Below are 15,809 nucleotides of genomic sequence, written 5' to 3' on the forward strand. Positions count from 1 at the left end.
AGACTTAACCCACTGAGCCACCCAGGTGCCCCAGAAATAGTATTTTTTTAAAGTAAAAAATGATTACATATTGGCAAGTTTATATGATTCAGTCTAATAGCTTCTACTTCATGGAGTTACTGTGAGGATTAAATGAGAAATGCATATAAAATGTCTGGCATAGTGCTTAGCACATAGTAAGTGCTCAATAAATGATAGATGTTATTATACATAAATGAATAACATTATTTTCAATATAACCACGCTCAAAATCCTATTTACTTAAAAACTTATATATCAAAATTTAAATTCAAGTTCTTAATTTACTAAAATACAATGAGAGAGGGCAAAATTATTTTTTCCTGTAAACATTTGCAAGGTGGTTATTGCACACTGAAATGCAAAATGGGTCGGAATACAGTCTGCATCTTTTTGTGTCAGACTTTCCTCACTAAGCATTGCTTTTTCAAGGTTCATCCCTGTTGCATTATGTATCAGTACTTTGTTCTTTCTATTGCCAGATAATACTCTATTGTGTGAACATACCTCCTTTTGTTTATCCTTTGATCAGTTGATGGACATTTGTAGTTGTTTCCACTTTGGGAATATTATGAGTAATACTGCTGTGAACATTTTTGTACAAAAGAACACATTGTATGATTCCATTTGTAAGAAATGTCTGGAGTAGGCAAATTCATGGAGAGAGGAAGTGGATTGTGGGAGAACTGGGGGGAAGGGAAAAGGGAGGATGACTCCTATTGGGGTTTTTTTTCCTCAGTGATGAAAATGTCCTAAAACTAGACAGTGGTGGTGGTTGCGCAATCCTGTGAATGTGTGGAAGACCACTGAAATTTGCACTTTTCAAGGATGAATTTTACAGTGTGTGAATTATATCTCATTAAAGCTGTTCTTAAAAAAATAGGTAGAAATGTTTCATAACACATATTCACCCCATAAAGAAAGAGAACACCTGATGATTTATGTGGTTTATTGTCATAAAGAGAAGAATTAGGCTTTGAGAAGGATTTCACTGATTTTGCATTTAATCTACTTCCACTTCAGACATAATGTGCTTCATTCTTATTTTGCTCAGCATTTGTGATTGGAGTCTTGACTCCCAGATTATTTGAAAAGCTGAGTTGAGTTTTAAAAGGCAGCAGAGACAATGGAAAAAAATGTAGATGTAACTCAAAGCTAGCAGGATTGTACCAATATTAAAAATCCAATGAAATTAACCAAGAAATTGACTCATTCAAGAATCCAGGGGCCTCTGAATGGAGATTTTGTAATTCAGAAACAGGAAAAATTAGAGCAGTTTATTTGCAGTTTTTAGGGATTCTTCTACTCCGTGAAGTTTAGTGTAATTCAGGTGTGCTGAAGTTTTCAGGAACATTAACGAATTGCTGTTAGGTGGTTTCTAGCTTATAATTAATGTGCTTCATGGTGAAGGTGGTGGTAATGACATTTTAAGTGATCTAGTGCTCATTGGATTTCATTTTTGTAGGCTACTTGCAGCTTCTTGAGTAAACAATTTATATTCAATTTCAGAGACTGATCAATGGGCTTTTGTCCCCTTCTGGTTACCACAGAGCACTAATGGCGCTAATGGCAGCTGTCTTACAGCGACCAGAAATTACAGCTGTGTTTCTTTCAAACCCTCAGCGGCATCTCTGGGCAGCCATTTACAAATCTTCTTCCTCCTCCTTGGATTGATATGATACAACCTTGCCGTCCACCACTTCTTCCACGACTGTTGTAATCTTCCTTTTTCTCTTTATATCTGAGTTTGGATTTAAGTATAAAATGTTAACTTGGGAACATAATTCTGCTGGTGTATAATATTCAACTCTAAATCTTTATTATCTTATACATTTTTTTTCTTGAAAGAAAAAGAAACCCATTCTTTTTCTTAAATAATCTTGTTCAGTTAATAAATAAATGCAGAAAGTATGCCACTGTCCCCCAATTCACAAATTTTCTGCTCCCTCCTCAAAGAGAAATATTATTGAATTAAGCCAACTGCACTTTTTCATCCACCCCTCCCCCCCCTTTTCAGGATCCCAGGATGTCTCAGGACAGTAATAGCTTGGACCAAGAAAATCACACTGTTGTAGGAGTGTGACAAACTTCCCATGTTGGGGGTTTCTTTATGTAATGCACCTGATTTTCAAAATCCCTACGGTAATATCTGCTCTCCTGAGAACTAATCTCTCTTTACTTTTCACCAGTGTCATTTGATAAGTGGTAAGGACCGAGTGAGGAATCAGTCTCACAGTAAACACGTGAAATTAGAATACTTACCTTTCTCCTCTGAGATGGTTAAGTCATCTTCTGTAGTTCTGTTTTGTTTTGTTTTGTTTTTTTAAAGAAGAGAAAAAGAAAAAAAAAGAAGAGAAAAAGAAACAGGAAAAGATGTTATTGCCATGTTGCAAATGAAGGACTGTCCTGCCTTTTCTGTTTCAAAATAAAGTCTGTGTGATGTGTCTTAATGCTGTGTTTGTATTTTTTCCAGTCTTACCATGCTTGTTACTTTGAACTTGAGTTTCTTACTTTTCAGTTCTATATATATATATATATATATATATATAGTTTCAAAACTGACCTGTTTATGCTATACTAGAAGCTTTTGTAATTAAAATAACAAAATTACAGTGGAGGTTTAACTCTTATGTTCTCTTACTGAGTTTCTTGGGTGTGGTAGTTGAAGACGGTTGCTGTGGCAACACTAATGCTTCTCAAACTGACTCCCACAAACCTGTTCTCCATTTCGTGAACTCTCAAGGAGAATTTTTAAAAGTTATTGTACTTCCAATTATGTATTAATCATAAAAATTAGCAAAAGCACAATCTGTATCGTTTGCAGACTGTGTATCTTCTAAGTCAGCCCTACTCATGACCTCAAGTACAAAGGCTGTACCTGGTATTTTGGGGCTGGGTGTACTTTTGGTATATTTTTGTTTTGTTGTTGTTGTTGGTGTGTGTGTAATTGCTTTTGTGCTAGGGATTGCACTGGTGCTGGGGAATGAGTGAGAGGGTATAGCACAGCATAGACCCTGGCACGTATCCCTTGATTCTAAGAGCCTTACTTGATGACATCTCCTTCCAGAAGGCGGCGGTAAGTAGCAATTTCCTGCTCAAGCCGGGTCTTTATGTCAAGGAGGATATTGTATTCATTGCTCTGGCGTTCTGTATCCTTCCTAATCTGCACCAGCTGGGCTTCTAGGTTGTCCATTACTCCCTGGATGGTGGCCAGTTTTCTACTGTAACGATCTTCGGTGTCCTCTAGTGTGTGCTCCAAAGTTTCTTTCTATAAGCACAAGAAAAAGGAAATGTTTCTTAGTTGAAGACTTAAGAGGTGGTTTGATTTTAATTTCTTTGAGGGGAATTCCCACAGCTGGCCACTGTGGGCATGATTCCTATTTCTAGCTTTATCCCACTCTTTCCATCCAGGCAAACTCAAGCCAGCTGCTGTGACCTCTAGGGCTCTTTTGTTTGTTTTTAGCTTCACAGTCACTGTTCTCTCACTTGTGTATTGTATTCTTGTTCTCAGTATTTGCCTCCTCTCCCTGTGATTCCTCCCTCCAAGGGGAGGATTAGATTTCCTCATCCCATGGACACCAGGCTTGGTCATGTGACGTTCTTGGACTAATGAAATCCAGGTGAAATTGATAAATGCCTTTTCTGAGGAGAAGCTTTAGGAGCTGTCACATGGTCTGGCCATTGCTCTTTTCTTTCTGCTACAGCGCTGGCATGCCCTGGCCAGGGTCTCTTCCCTTAGCCTTACCCCTGGAGTGGAAATGTCACGGAGCAGAGCTGCAGCCAACCTGTGATGGATGTAGTGTTGTGGTAAGCCACGGTGATTTGGGGGTTGTTACATAGCATAATTCCATCAGGAGCTGACAGATCTGCTTAGTCTGGGATGTCTTTACCTCTCTTCTCCAACTACAGAGTCATCTCAGGTTTTCCCATCTAGTTGAAATGCCACTCTCCGTGGGAAGTCTTCCAGATCTCCTTGTTCCCCTGCATCCCTGCTGCACATTACTCTTGTCCTGGATTTCTTTCTGTGTTTTAATTATAATCACTGTTTTGGCCTGTTTCCCTGCCAACTCTGCAGGGAAGAGGGGTTATTTCCTAGAGGTTTCTGCATCTCCAGACTTCTTCACACAGGCACTCAGTAAGCACACACTGCATTGAGAGTGGGAAGTTAGACGTGCTTTACCAGACTGAGGAGGGACTGCAGTTCTATCTCCAGGTTCTGGTAGGTGCGTCTCAGCTCCTTTACGTGAGCCTCAGTTTCTTTTAACTCTTCATTGCTCAGTGTGACTTGCTGCTGCAGCGCTTGAGTCTAAAGTTCAAAAAAAAAAAAAAATGAGTACAGAGAGAAAGTAAAGAAAATGAGTTATCTTTTTTTTTTTTTTTTTTTTTTAAATGACCGCATCTACACATTTGCTTACCCTTTGGAATTATGCTCTTACCTGTTTCTCAAACTGCTCTTTGGCCTTCTGAAGGTTCTCCTGGGCTATCACTTCATACTTCTGCCTCATTTCATTCATGGTGGTGCCAAGGTTCAGGCATGGAGCAGCATCCAGTTCTACACTGACAGTGTTGCCCAGGTGTTTCCGTAGGCTGTCCACTTCCTGCAAGAGGGAACATCCTGATTATAGTCTGAAGCATGTTCTCACGTGAGTCTGAGTGGAAAAGCTAAAAGTCTTAGGGCTTCCTTCATTGGAGACGAGTGAAAAAGAAAGACAGTAACTTAGGTAGGGCTTATGCTAGTCCAGGGACGACTCCATCATTGAACCCTGACTGCTCACACCATTATTATGGTTACTTTCTTTACCAACCTGTCCCCATCAGTTATCATTATTAGAGTAATTCTGTCATTCCCAACACCACTTCCAAATACTTCCTTACCTCCTGATGTTCTTTTTTGAGAATATCCAGGTCTTTACTCAGTTCTTTAATTTGAATTTCCAAGTCTGTTCTAGTTAGGGATAGATCACCCAAGACCTTGTTCAGGCCACGGATATCACCCTCCACTGTGAGGTGTAGCGCCCTTTCAGTCTCATACCTGTGAATTAATTGGTACACAGAGATAGTTGAGTCCTTTTGAAACTATTATAGAAGAGAGCGTCTTAATATAATGAGATATTTTTATGTGGTATATAAGGATTGATTTCAATACATCGTGTCCCTCTTTATACATTCCAAAAATGTTCATGAGAACCTAGGAATCAGATAATTTGTTCCATAATATAATCTTCCTAATTTGGAGTGATTGGTTAAAAAAAAAAAAAAAGCAATCTGAAATAACTCTTAAAAGTTTCTAAATTCCAGAATATATTTTAAAAGAAATAAAAAATATTTTTCTTTAATTAATGTGTCAGCAAAGGATTCTCATTATTGATATTAAGCAATGGTTAGATTTACTTAGTGAATGCACAGGATCAGTTTATTTTTATTATTTTGTAAGCAGATGCATCCAAAGTGAATTATCTCAAAGAATTCATGATTCTCCCCTACGATCTCATATACTCTCATTTTTTTTTAAAGTCGCAAAACTTTAAAAAATGATAATGCAATGGAACATTCAGGTGCTGACTTAGTAAAACTGGAATTAATGAATGTTTACTGCTTTAATCTTCGGATCTGCTTTCCCATTTCCTTCTTTTTGATCCCTTGTAGCATTCGAATGTTACCCTTCAAAACCACAAAGGACATTTTAGTACCAAGGCATTGTGCACATTCAGAATGGGAAAGCCCTAGCATAGGGGCCATTTATGAGGAACAGCTGTGATCACAGGTAGTGTGATATGGTTACAAGATAGTGAACACAGTCTGAGCTGGTTTAATCGTCATCTTAGTTCTTTGGTTTGTCAGACTCTGTTATAAAACACCAGCAAACTCAGAGGTATCAAAGGTCACCCCCTAGAACTTGGTCCATACACTTTCAAGCACTTGAAGGAATACAGATGAGTCAGTCGGAGAATCATCACACGTAAACACAGGACTCGCTTTAGATAACAGAAGGGCCCTACTGCAGAAGGGGAGTTTTATATTGCTTTGGTATTACTCCAAAGGGCAGAATTAGGTTCAATGGGTGGGAAGGTAGATGTAGGGTTACTAAAAAATAATGTTATAGCAACCAGAGCTAACCAGCGGAAACAAGAGTAGTTACTGGAGGTGTTCAGTTTCACAGTGGGTGACAAAATCTTAGGAATGTGGGAGAGAGAAGTGTAGCTCTGAGTGCCAGGTTGGACCAGATAGCTCCTAACATCCTTCAAACTCCCAGATTCTGAAAGTACTTAAGGTAGCTCCTTTACCAACAAGAATGTGGAAAGCTGAGTATCATGAAGGGCTACTAAAAGGAATCCTTTTTCAGGAAGGTTTACCATAGTGTTAGAACCTACTTCAGCTTGAAGTCCTCAGCAGCCAATCTGGCATTATCAATTTGTAGGACACAATGCGCATTTTCCAGTTGTACCTTTTTAATCTGGAAAGTATATGAGAAAGAATGACATTTTCAACCAGACAGGAGTTTCACATGATTGAGTGCGGTCCTCAGATACAAACACTATTCTATCAAAGATGATGTTCATTTCAAGAATTTCCAAGCCTGGGTGGTTCAGTGGATTAAAGCCTCTGCTTTCAGCTCAGGTCATGATCCCAGGGTCCTGGGATAGAGCCCCCCTCATCGGGCTCTCTGCTAGCAGGGAGCCTGCTTCCTCCTCTCTCTCTCTGCCTACTTGTGATCTCTGTCTGTCAAATAAATACATAAAATCTTAAAAAAAAAAAAGAAAATGGGAAGAGTAATGATATGGTCATTTAACATAGTGGAGTCATAAAATATAACTCTGGTCTCCAGGATTTAGTGAACTTAACGGTTTTATAAAAGGAAAGTTTCATTCAACTTGAGCCATCAAACTTTATTGAGTGGCTTCCCTTTGATTCTTCTTAGAAAATTCTGCTTAGAATATTCTCGTTAGCCCTTCTCACTTGGTGAACTGCTTCTCTTCCACATCTCGCCTTAGACATCATTGCTTCAAGGAAGCCTCAGTGATTTCCTCGAGACAGAATTAGATGAACTGCTTGTGTTCTCATTGCCCTACATAACCCTTCTTGGTAGCATTTATCCCTCTCTGTGGTTTATATGCTGCCTTTGTCTGTGTCTGTTTCCCCCTAAATCACATTATGTTCAGCATCATATTCCTCAATGCCGAGCACGGGGCCCAGCGCTTAGTATGTACTAAATATTGACTGAATGATTGGACACCTGTTATGTGAGCGTTGTGCTAGGCACTGAGCTGTCAGGATGGATAAGCTCTTGATCTTAAAAACGGGATTATCGTAATGGGTGAGTTTTCTATGAAGCATATGGATCTTGTCTGCTTGTAGAAGGTATTACAGTGACCTGTCTCTTTCAGCAGATCCAGTCCCAGAGAGAGCTGCTCTCATAGACTGAGTCTGCCTGGCTAAATGGAGTAGATGGCTGTGTCTATGTGTTTGGGCTGATTCAAAGTAGATTCAAAAACAGGAATCATGAGACAGGGAAGAATGGTTTGCTGGTTTTGAACGTTTTTAGTGGGAGCCCGAGAAGAATGACCTCTTGGTAGAAAGACAATTTAGACACCTTTGCCTCACCTCCTCCTAGTTTCTGAGACCCCCAAAATAACTTCCAGTGGAACCTGGTTCAGATTGCACTGATGTCTAATAAAAATGCAAGAAAAAGAGACTTGCTGGTAAGGAAGTGGTCTTTGCTCTAAAGGAATATGAATGTTAAAATAGAAATGGAAGGGATTCTTTCCTTGATTAGATAAGAAATTGAAAGAGCAAATGCCCCTGTCATATCTGGACTTTTCAATTGGGAGCAAAGTCCACTTCCTTTATTGCATGTGATTGATAAAACAGAACTCCACCTTCGTGGGAGTAGGTTGTGATATGATTGTAACAAATTTGAACTGGGGGCAATAGAACATCTTGTCATTGTAGAAGTGGTTTCTGAACTGCTTGTGATGATGGTGATGGTGAGATCATTAAATAGGGCATTTAAAAATCTGCATGTCATTCAGGTGCCTGGGTGGCTCAGTCGGTTAAGCAGCTGACTCTTGATTTCGGCTCAGGTCATGATCTCAGGGTCCTGGGACTGAGCCCTACATAGGGATCCGCCCTCACTGGAGCGTCTTCTTGATATTCTCTCTCCTTCTCCCTTTGCCTCTCCCCCTGCTCTCTTTCTCTTGCTCAAAAATAAATGAATTTTTAAAAAAATGTTTTATTTATTTGACATACACACACACACACACACACACACACACACACAGAGTGTGTGTGTGCACAAGTAGGCAGAGTGACAGGCAAAGGAAGAAACAGGCTCCCTGCTGAGCAGAGAGCCCGATTGGGGCTAGATCCCAGGAATCTAGAATCATGACCTGAGGCAAAGGCAGCCGCTAACCAACTGAGCCATCCAGGTGCCCCTCAAATATAGATAAATCTTTAAAAAAGTCTGGATGTCATTAATACCTATTTCCCTTCCCCTTATTTCCACCCTGGATCACTTTGTCATTGAAATTTATGATACAGTATCTTAATACTTATATTACGCTATTTATATAAATTAAAGGAGGAACATCTCTAAGTTGACTGGGAATTCAAAAGTTAATGAGAACTGGGTGAAAAATACCCTGAGATTTATAATCACATAAAAATTTTAGCTCTTTACAGGAAAAAAAGTGTTTATTATCCATTTAGACTTGTCCTGGTAAACTGTGACAAAATACAGATTATATTTTCCTGTTTTCCATGTAATTAGATTTTAAAAGTGAAAAAAATATTTACAGTCATCCAATTATATATTCCGCTACTCCAGCACTAACAGTAGATGGTAGAATGCACCATTTTTATAGATGTAGCATTTCAGCCTAATTGCTTTATAATATCCGTTTGGGCCCACGTGCCATATATGCCCTCTTGGCATATATCCTGCAGCCCAACAGTGGAGTAAAAAACACCGGAGTCATCCCTTACCTGATTTTGCAGCTCTTCTATTTGTTGGTAATACGCACTGTGGTCCCTGGTGCCGGGCGTGTTTGTTTCATACCACTGCTTAATCTGCAATTCAAGTTTGGCATTGGACTTTTCCAGGGACTGCACTTTCGCTAGGTAGTTTGCTAGGCGTTCATTTAGGTTCTGCATGGTCATCTTCCCATTACCAACAAACAGGTCTCCACCGGAGGGATCACCTCCATAGCTCATCATATGTCTGGAGTTCGAGATGCGGATGCCCTGACCTCCAGCTCCCCCATAGACGCTGGGTGCAGCTGCAAGGTGCTGCATGGCCCCCTTCCTATGTGTGGAGCCGCTCACGCTGATTGCGGGGCCCTCTGAGGAGGAACTCAGACCTCTGTGGAGGCTTCTGTGAGTGAAATCCATTGGGATCTGAGGAGGGAGCACCTGTAGCTTCTGGATGGCTGGAACAGTCTGTCTCCTGGTGGTGGATGAGCTGACCTTTTATAGAGTTCCGAGGAAAGAAACACCTCCTCTGCTGACCTCTCACCTTTGGATTGACACCACTGTCTACAGTACCTTGCTTTGTATTTTCTTTTTCCCTTTGTACAGCAGTCTATTTAATTTCATTCCAGAAATTACCACTAGAGGCATTTCTTGGAGGCTTTTCTCAGGGGCTAGTCCTTTTTTTAAGGCAACAAAAGGAAACCAGGAAGATGTATTCTTTTAGCCTATGCACCTGCCTTGGCAGATTTTTTTTTGTTCTAATATACACATAAAGAATATTGGCAAATGCTCTGAATAATTTAGGTTCCTAAAAAGACAGATGTGAGTGCATAATAGTTACACTGGTGATCAAGAACAATGTTTTAAAATCTATTTGTCTTTTTCTTTTTGGTGAGAACATTTAAGTTCTATTCTTTATTGGTAAATTTCTAGTGTACAGTACAGCATTATCAACTGTAGTCACCATATTTTACATTAGATCCTCAGACCATACTCATCCTAAAACTGAAAGTTTGTATCCTTTTTTTTTGCAATTATAAAGAGGGTTGTTTACTGTTGAATTATGTTTAATGTTAAAGAATCTACATTCCATCAACAGACAAACAAGATAAATATAAAGGCTTTTTTTATGCCAGACTTCTTTTTTTTTCATATATATTTTTAAAATTTATTTTCAGCATAACAGTATTCATTGTTTTTGCACCACACCCAGTGCTCCATGCAATCAGAGCCCTCTCTAATACCCACCACCTGTTTCCCCCAACCTCCCACCCCCGCCCCTTCAAACCCCTCAGATTGTTTTTCAGAGTCCATAGTCTCTCATGGTTCACCTCCCCTTCCAATTTCCCCCAACTCCCTTCTTCTCTCTAACTCCCCGTGTCCTCCATGCTATTTGTTATGCTCCACAAATAAGTGAAACCATATGATAATTGACTGCCTCTGCTTGACTTGTTTCACTCAGCATAATCTCTTCCAGTCCCGTCCATGTTGCTACAAAAGTTGGGTATTCATCCTTTCTGATGGAGGCATAATACTTCATCAGGTATATGGACCACATCTTTCTCATCCATTCGTCGGTTGAAGGGCATCTTGGTTCTTTCTACAGTTTGGCGACCGTGGCCATTGCTGCTATAAACATTGGGGTACAGATGGCCCTTCTTTTCACGACATCTGTATCTTTGGGGTAAATACCCAGTAGTGCAATTGCAGGGTCATAGGGAAGCTCTATTTTTAATTTCTTGAGGAATCTCCACACTGTTCTCCAAAGTGGCTGCACCAACTTGCATTCCCACCAACAGTGTAAGAGGGTTCCCCTTTCCCCACATCCCCTCCAACACACGTTGTTTCCTGTCTTGCTAATTTTAGCCATTCTAACTGGTGTAAGGTGATATCTCAATGTGGTTTTAATTTGAATCTCCCTGATGGCTAGTGATGATGAACATTTTTTCATGTGTCTGATAGCCATTTGTATGTCTTCATTGGAGAAGTGTCTGATCATATCTTCTGCCCATTTTTTGATATGATTATCTGTTTTGTGTGTGTTGAGTTTGAGGAGTTCTTTATAGATCCTGGATATCAACTTTTTGTCTCTACTGTCATTTGCAAATATCTTCTCCCATTTCATGGGTTGCCTCTTTGTTTTGTTGACTGTTTCCTTTGCTGTGCAGAAGCTTTTGATTTTGATGAAGTCCCAAAAGTTTATTTTTGCTTTTGTTTCCTTTATGTTTGGAGACATATCTTGAAAGAAGTTGCTGTGGCTGATATTGAAGAGATTACTGCCTATGTTCTCCTCTAGGATTCTGATGGATTCCTGTCTCACGTTGAGGTCTTTTAACCATTTTGAGTTATCTTTGTGTATGGTGTAAGAGAATGGTCGAGTTTCATTCTTCTACATATAGCTGCCCAGTTTTCCCAGCACCATTTATTGAAGAGACTGTCTTTTTTCCACTGTATATTTTTTCCTGTTTTGTTGAAGATTATTTGACCATAGAGTTGAGGGTCCATATCTGGGCTCTCTACTCTGTTCCACTGGTCTATGTGTCTGTTTTTATGCCAGTACCATGCTGTCTTGGTGATCACAGCTTTGTAGTAAAGCTTGAAATCAGGTAACGTGATGCCCCCAGTTTTATTTTTGCTTTTCAACATTTCCTTAGCGATTTGGGGTCTCTTCTGATTCCATACAAATTTTAGGATTATTTTCTCCAGCTCTTTGAAAAATACCGGAGGAATTTTGATCGGAATGGCATTAAAAGTATAGATTGCTTTAGGCAGTATAGACATTTTAACAATGTTTATTCTTCCGATCCGAGAGCATGGAATGGTCTTCCATCTTTTTGTGTCTTCTTCAATTTCTTTCATGAGTGTTCTGTAGTTCCTCGAGTACAGATCCAATTTGTATCCTTTCACCTCTCATTATTTCTCTTACCCCCCAGGCCCTGGCAACCACTGTTCCTATGAGTTTGATATTTTTTCTTATCTTAAGATTCTGTATATAAATGATATGCAGTATTTGTCTTTTTCTGTCTGGCTTATTTCACATAGCATAATGCCCCTGGGCATCTATCTATGTTGTAGCAAATGGCAGGGTTCCCTTATTTTATGTGACTGAATAATATTTCGGGGTGTGTGTGTGTGTGTGTGTGTGTGTGATCTTTATCCTTTCATCCTTTTGTGGATCCTTAGGTTGTTTCTATATCTTGGCTACTGTGGGTAATACTGCAATGAGCATAGGAGTGCAGATACCCTTGAGTGATTTTATCTCCTTTGGATATATACCGAGAAATGGGATTGCTGGATCATATGATAGTTCTATATTTAATTTTTGAGGAACGTCTATGTAATTTTCCATAGTGGCTGCACCACTTTACATTCCCAGCAACAGCGCATAAGGATTCCCTTTTCTCCACATCCTCACCAATATTTGCTATCTCCTGTATTTTTAATGATGACCACTCTAATATAAAGAGGTATTATCTAATTGTGGTTTTGATTCACATAAAAACAGGGGTTTATAAGTATGGATAATCACTCTTCAAAATCTCTCTTTTATGCTTTGTTTTTGTTTTTAAGTTTATCCCTGTTTAGAGGTTTTATTTTATAAAACTATTAAAATATTTTGTATAAAACCTCAGGTATTTAAAACAGGAGTGAAACATTTATACATTTGGAGATATAGTTTGAGGAAGTGAATTAAGCTAATTTAGGTGAGTGGTAGATAGATGATTTTGAACTCCCTCCCCTGCCCCAATGCTAGTGTTCTAAGACCAGGTAAAGTTTTAAAATGTAAATTTAAATTTTTCAGTCACTGCCTGGCTTGAGGTCTTATTCTCTGAAAACGAAATGAATAGTATTGTGTTTTGCACCTGACCTGGTGCATGGAGTCTCTCTCCCCCATTTTAAGGTCAGCTCAGCACCTACCATGAGACAGATTGCTTGCTCCATCCATTCTGAAACTACAGCTGCTCCCTCCTAGAATCTCTAATGGATTTCACTGGCAGAAGTTTTCACGGAAGCCTGATCTTCCCGAGGGGTCCACAGGCTCACGGGATCAGCAGAGCAATGTATAGGCAGGGTGTATGTGTGGGGCCTTGGGACTACACCCAGCCTCTGTGGTTGGGCTGGAAGCCTCTGCAGGTGTATAGACATCCAGACACATGGTGAGCGCTGGGTGTGATCTCACCAGTGGAGCTCTGATAACCATTGTCGAACCAAATGGAATGGTCTTGTTCTTCCTCAGTCAAAACCCCTGGCCCCAAAAATTCACTGAAACATTTAAATTGTTTCCTTAATCAGGTCACATATTTCAAAGGGTTGGAGAAGTTAAAAAAACATCTCATTAATTTTCATTCTGATGCTTTAATTGAGGTTTGTATATGATTAAAACAAGTAAGCAGACAAACAAATTAAAAAAAAAAAAGAAGAAGAAATCTAAAAAAGGCATCTCCAAAATCTCTGCACATTCTTTCTTAAGAATTTGGAATATACTTTTTTTTTTTTTTTTTTTTTTTTAAAGATTTTATTTATTTATTTGACAGACAGAGATCACAAGTAGGCAGAGAGGCAGGCAGAGAGAAAGAGAGGGAAGCAGGCCCCCTGCCGAGCAGAGAGCCCAATGTGGGGCTCGATCCCAGGACCCTGAGATCATGACCTGAGTTGAAGGCAGAGGCTTAACCCACTGAGCCACCCAGGTGCCCCTGGAATATACTTTTTTAGTGGCCCAACAAGATGGCTTTTCACGTTTGAGTTTGAGTTTTTTTGGTTAATTTTTTTTTTAAACAAACATCCTTTTTCTAAAATAACATAAGACTATATATTATAGTATTTTAATATATATATTATATACTATAATATATGTACTATCTATATATATTATAAAACTATATTATTTCTCTCTTATAAGCAGCATACTTTAAAATAATATTTTGTGTTAGACTTTGCTTCAGTTACATATAAATTGAGAGAGTTAAATCTACTTCATGCTCTTGATGATATATGTGTGGGTAACTCTTACTGTGTTTTCATTCATTTAAATTGCCATCAGTCAACTTTCAGAGTGTTCACCACCAGTGCCTGAGCATGTAGTACGCAGACCTTGCTATTTGTTACCAAGCTTTAAATTACTTTATAAATAGCTGTCACAGCTAAAATCTTCAATGAACCTTTTATAAACACATGAATTGTATTCTTTTATATATGTGTTTTCACAAAGTAATATCTTTTGTTTTTGCTTGATGGGGGGAATGAGGTCTTTTGATTAAAGCCATTGGAAAACTGTACTGTTTAAATTACACAAGTTTTGCAGTGAGTTAGTTTCAGCTAAGAGTTTAAATACACTAACACATATGATCAAGGTGTGCAGAAGCATTATTTAAATTAAGAGTTAGCTTTCTAAGAGCTAGGAATATCAGTACAGTTATTAAACATGATAATTTGTCTTTTCTTCTTTAGCACAATTATTCCTTATGGCTGGACACAGTTTAAGTGAAACAGTTGAAGTCTCATTAAAATCATTAACATCATTTTTAACTTTTTTGAAAAATAACTGTGTTATTCCACCAGTTTTTGGCTAGTATTTGTAGGTTTTTTGAGATCTCAAATTTAAACTAAAATATAATATAGTAGGGCTATTATTATTTTTAATTAAAGTATGATTGACATAGAGTGCTATACTAGTTTCAGGTGTACAACGTAATGACTCACAATTCTGTTATTATGGGGTTCAGTCATCCGATCTAGAAAAATTTTTGTTGTGAAGATTTCCACATATTTATTTCAGGGCAGGAGAATTTTCCAGCTCCTCTGCCACATTGAGTTTTATGCTCTGGTAGATTATTATAACTTGTAATGTGGCCAGAGAAAACCAGGCTATATTTCATAGCCATTAATTTTTCTGAATTATACCAGAGGACCAGATACAGATTGTGTTGACTCTTGTTCATACACAAGTTATTCAGAAGTTAGAGCCCCTGCTATTCCAGACTGTGGGTGACAGCACCTATAAATAAATATTTATTAGATCTCTACTTTGTTATACTAAGAGGAGATAGATTTTGACCTCTGAGGCAGACTCTGCTGAGGGTGTTAATGATTAATATTAAGTATAGCCAGTCATTTGGAAAGTTATTATAAGCACTACATAGCCAGAGGATTTTCAATTTTTTTTTCCCCCAACAGGGACAAAGTACCACAGCCCGGATGTGATCCATACAGAATCTGCAGTCTCTGGTGGGGTGTGGGGCTGTCTTGCCCAGACTTCTCAGGTAGGGTCTATTGCTCTCATTGGTTGAGGAGGATGGCATGTAGTAACTGTGGGTGTTTTTGAGCATTGTGGCTCTAGATACCATACAAAGCTAATTCAGAAAAAAACATGGCCTCTGTGTTTAAAACCCGGTGTACTTAATGAAATGGTTACAAGGGAAATGATGTGGAAAGGAATAAAGTATTTCCATATTTAAAAAGTGGGAATTTTAATTCTCTCAGACATAATTACATATACAAAAGTATACATATACATATATACATAATTACATCTACAAAAGCACAAAAGTGCTTACAAAAGTTCCAGATTCATTAAAGATATAAATGTGAAAGGTAAAAATTATACCATATTTAGACAAAGATAGAGAATAGTATCTCTAGGAATCAGGATAAAGGAATATTTCTTAAACAAGACACAAAAAATGTGAACAATGATATTAATTTAACAATTTTTGCTCATTAAAGGACTCGACAGTTATAATAGGAAGAGCCCCAAAGGGTGAGCAGTTATAATACATGTAACTGACAAGGAATTAGTTTCCAGAATATGCAAGGAATACCTACAA

General features: G+C 38.6%; 1 protein-coding gene and 1 long non-coding RNA gene across 5 annotated transcripts in view; one reads left to right on the forward strand and one right to left on the reverse strand.

The window, feature by feature from the left end:
* Positions 1–15,809, forward strand: part of LOC116577602 — a 151,731-nt gene that overhangs the window by 48,850 nt on the left and 87,072 nt on the right. The window lies entirely within an intron of this gene.
* Positions 657–9,440, reverse strand: KRT20 (keratin 20). The gene is made up of 8 exons (XM_032321087.1): positions 9,001–9,440; positions 6,390–6,472; positions 4,894–5,050; positions 4,455–4,616; positions 4,199–4,324; positions 3,066–3,286; positions 2,281–2,318; positions 657–1,759 (listed from the first exon to the last, which is right to left on the reverse strand). The coding sequence occupies exons 1-8, from the start codon at positions 9,403–9,405 to the stop codon at positions 1,662–1,664; spliced, it is 1,290 nt and encodes a 429-aa protein (XP_032176978.1). The 5' UTR covers positions 9,406–9,440; the 3' UTR covers positions 657–1,661.

This window comes from Mustela erminea, chromosome 18 (genome assembly GCF_009829155.1).
Source record: "Mustela erminea isolate mMusErm1 chromosome 18, mMusErm1.Pri, whole genome shotgun sequence".
NCBI classification, from domain to species: Eukaryota; Metazoa; Chordata; class Mammalia; order Carnivora; family Mustelidae; genus Mustela; species Mustela erminea.

Excerpts from the sequence above, each read along its gene's own strand:
- KRT20 (XM_032321087.1), bottom strand. The coding sequence starts at position 9,405 with ATGGATTTCACTCACAGAAGCCTCCACAGAGGTCTGAGTTCCTCCTCA. Across the intron at positions 4,617-4,893 it reads TCAAAAAAGAACATCAGGAG|GAAGTGGACAGCCTACGGAA; the intron begins GTAAGGAAGTAT and ends TCCCTCTTGCAG. Across the intron at positions 1,760-2,280 it reads AACCATCTCAGAGGAGAAAG|ATATAAAGAGAAAAAGGAAG; the intron begins GTAAGTATTCTA and ends ATCCAAACTCAG.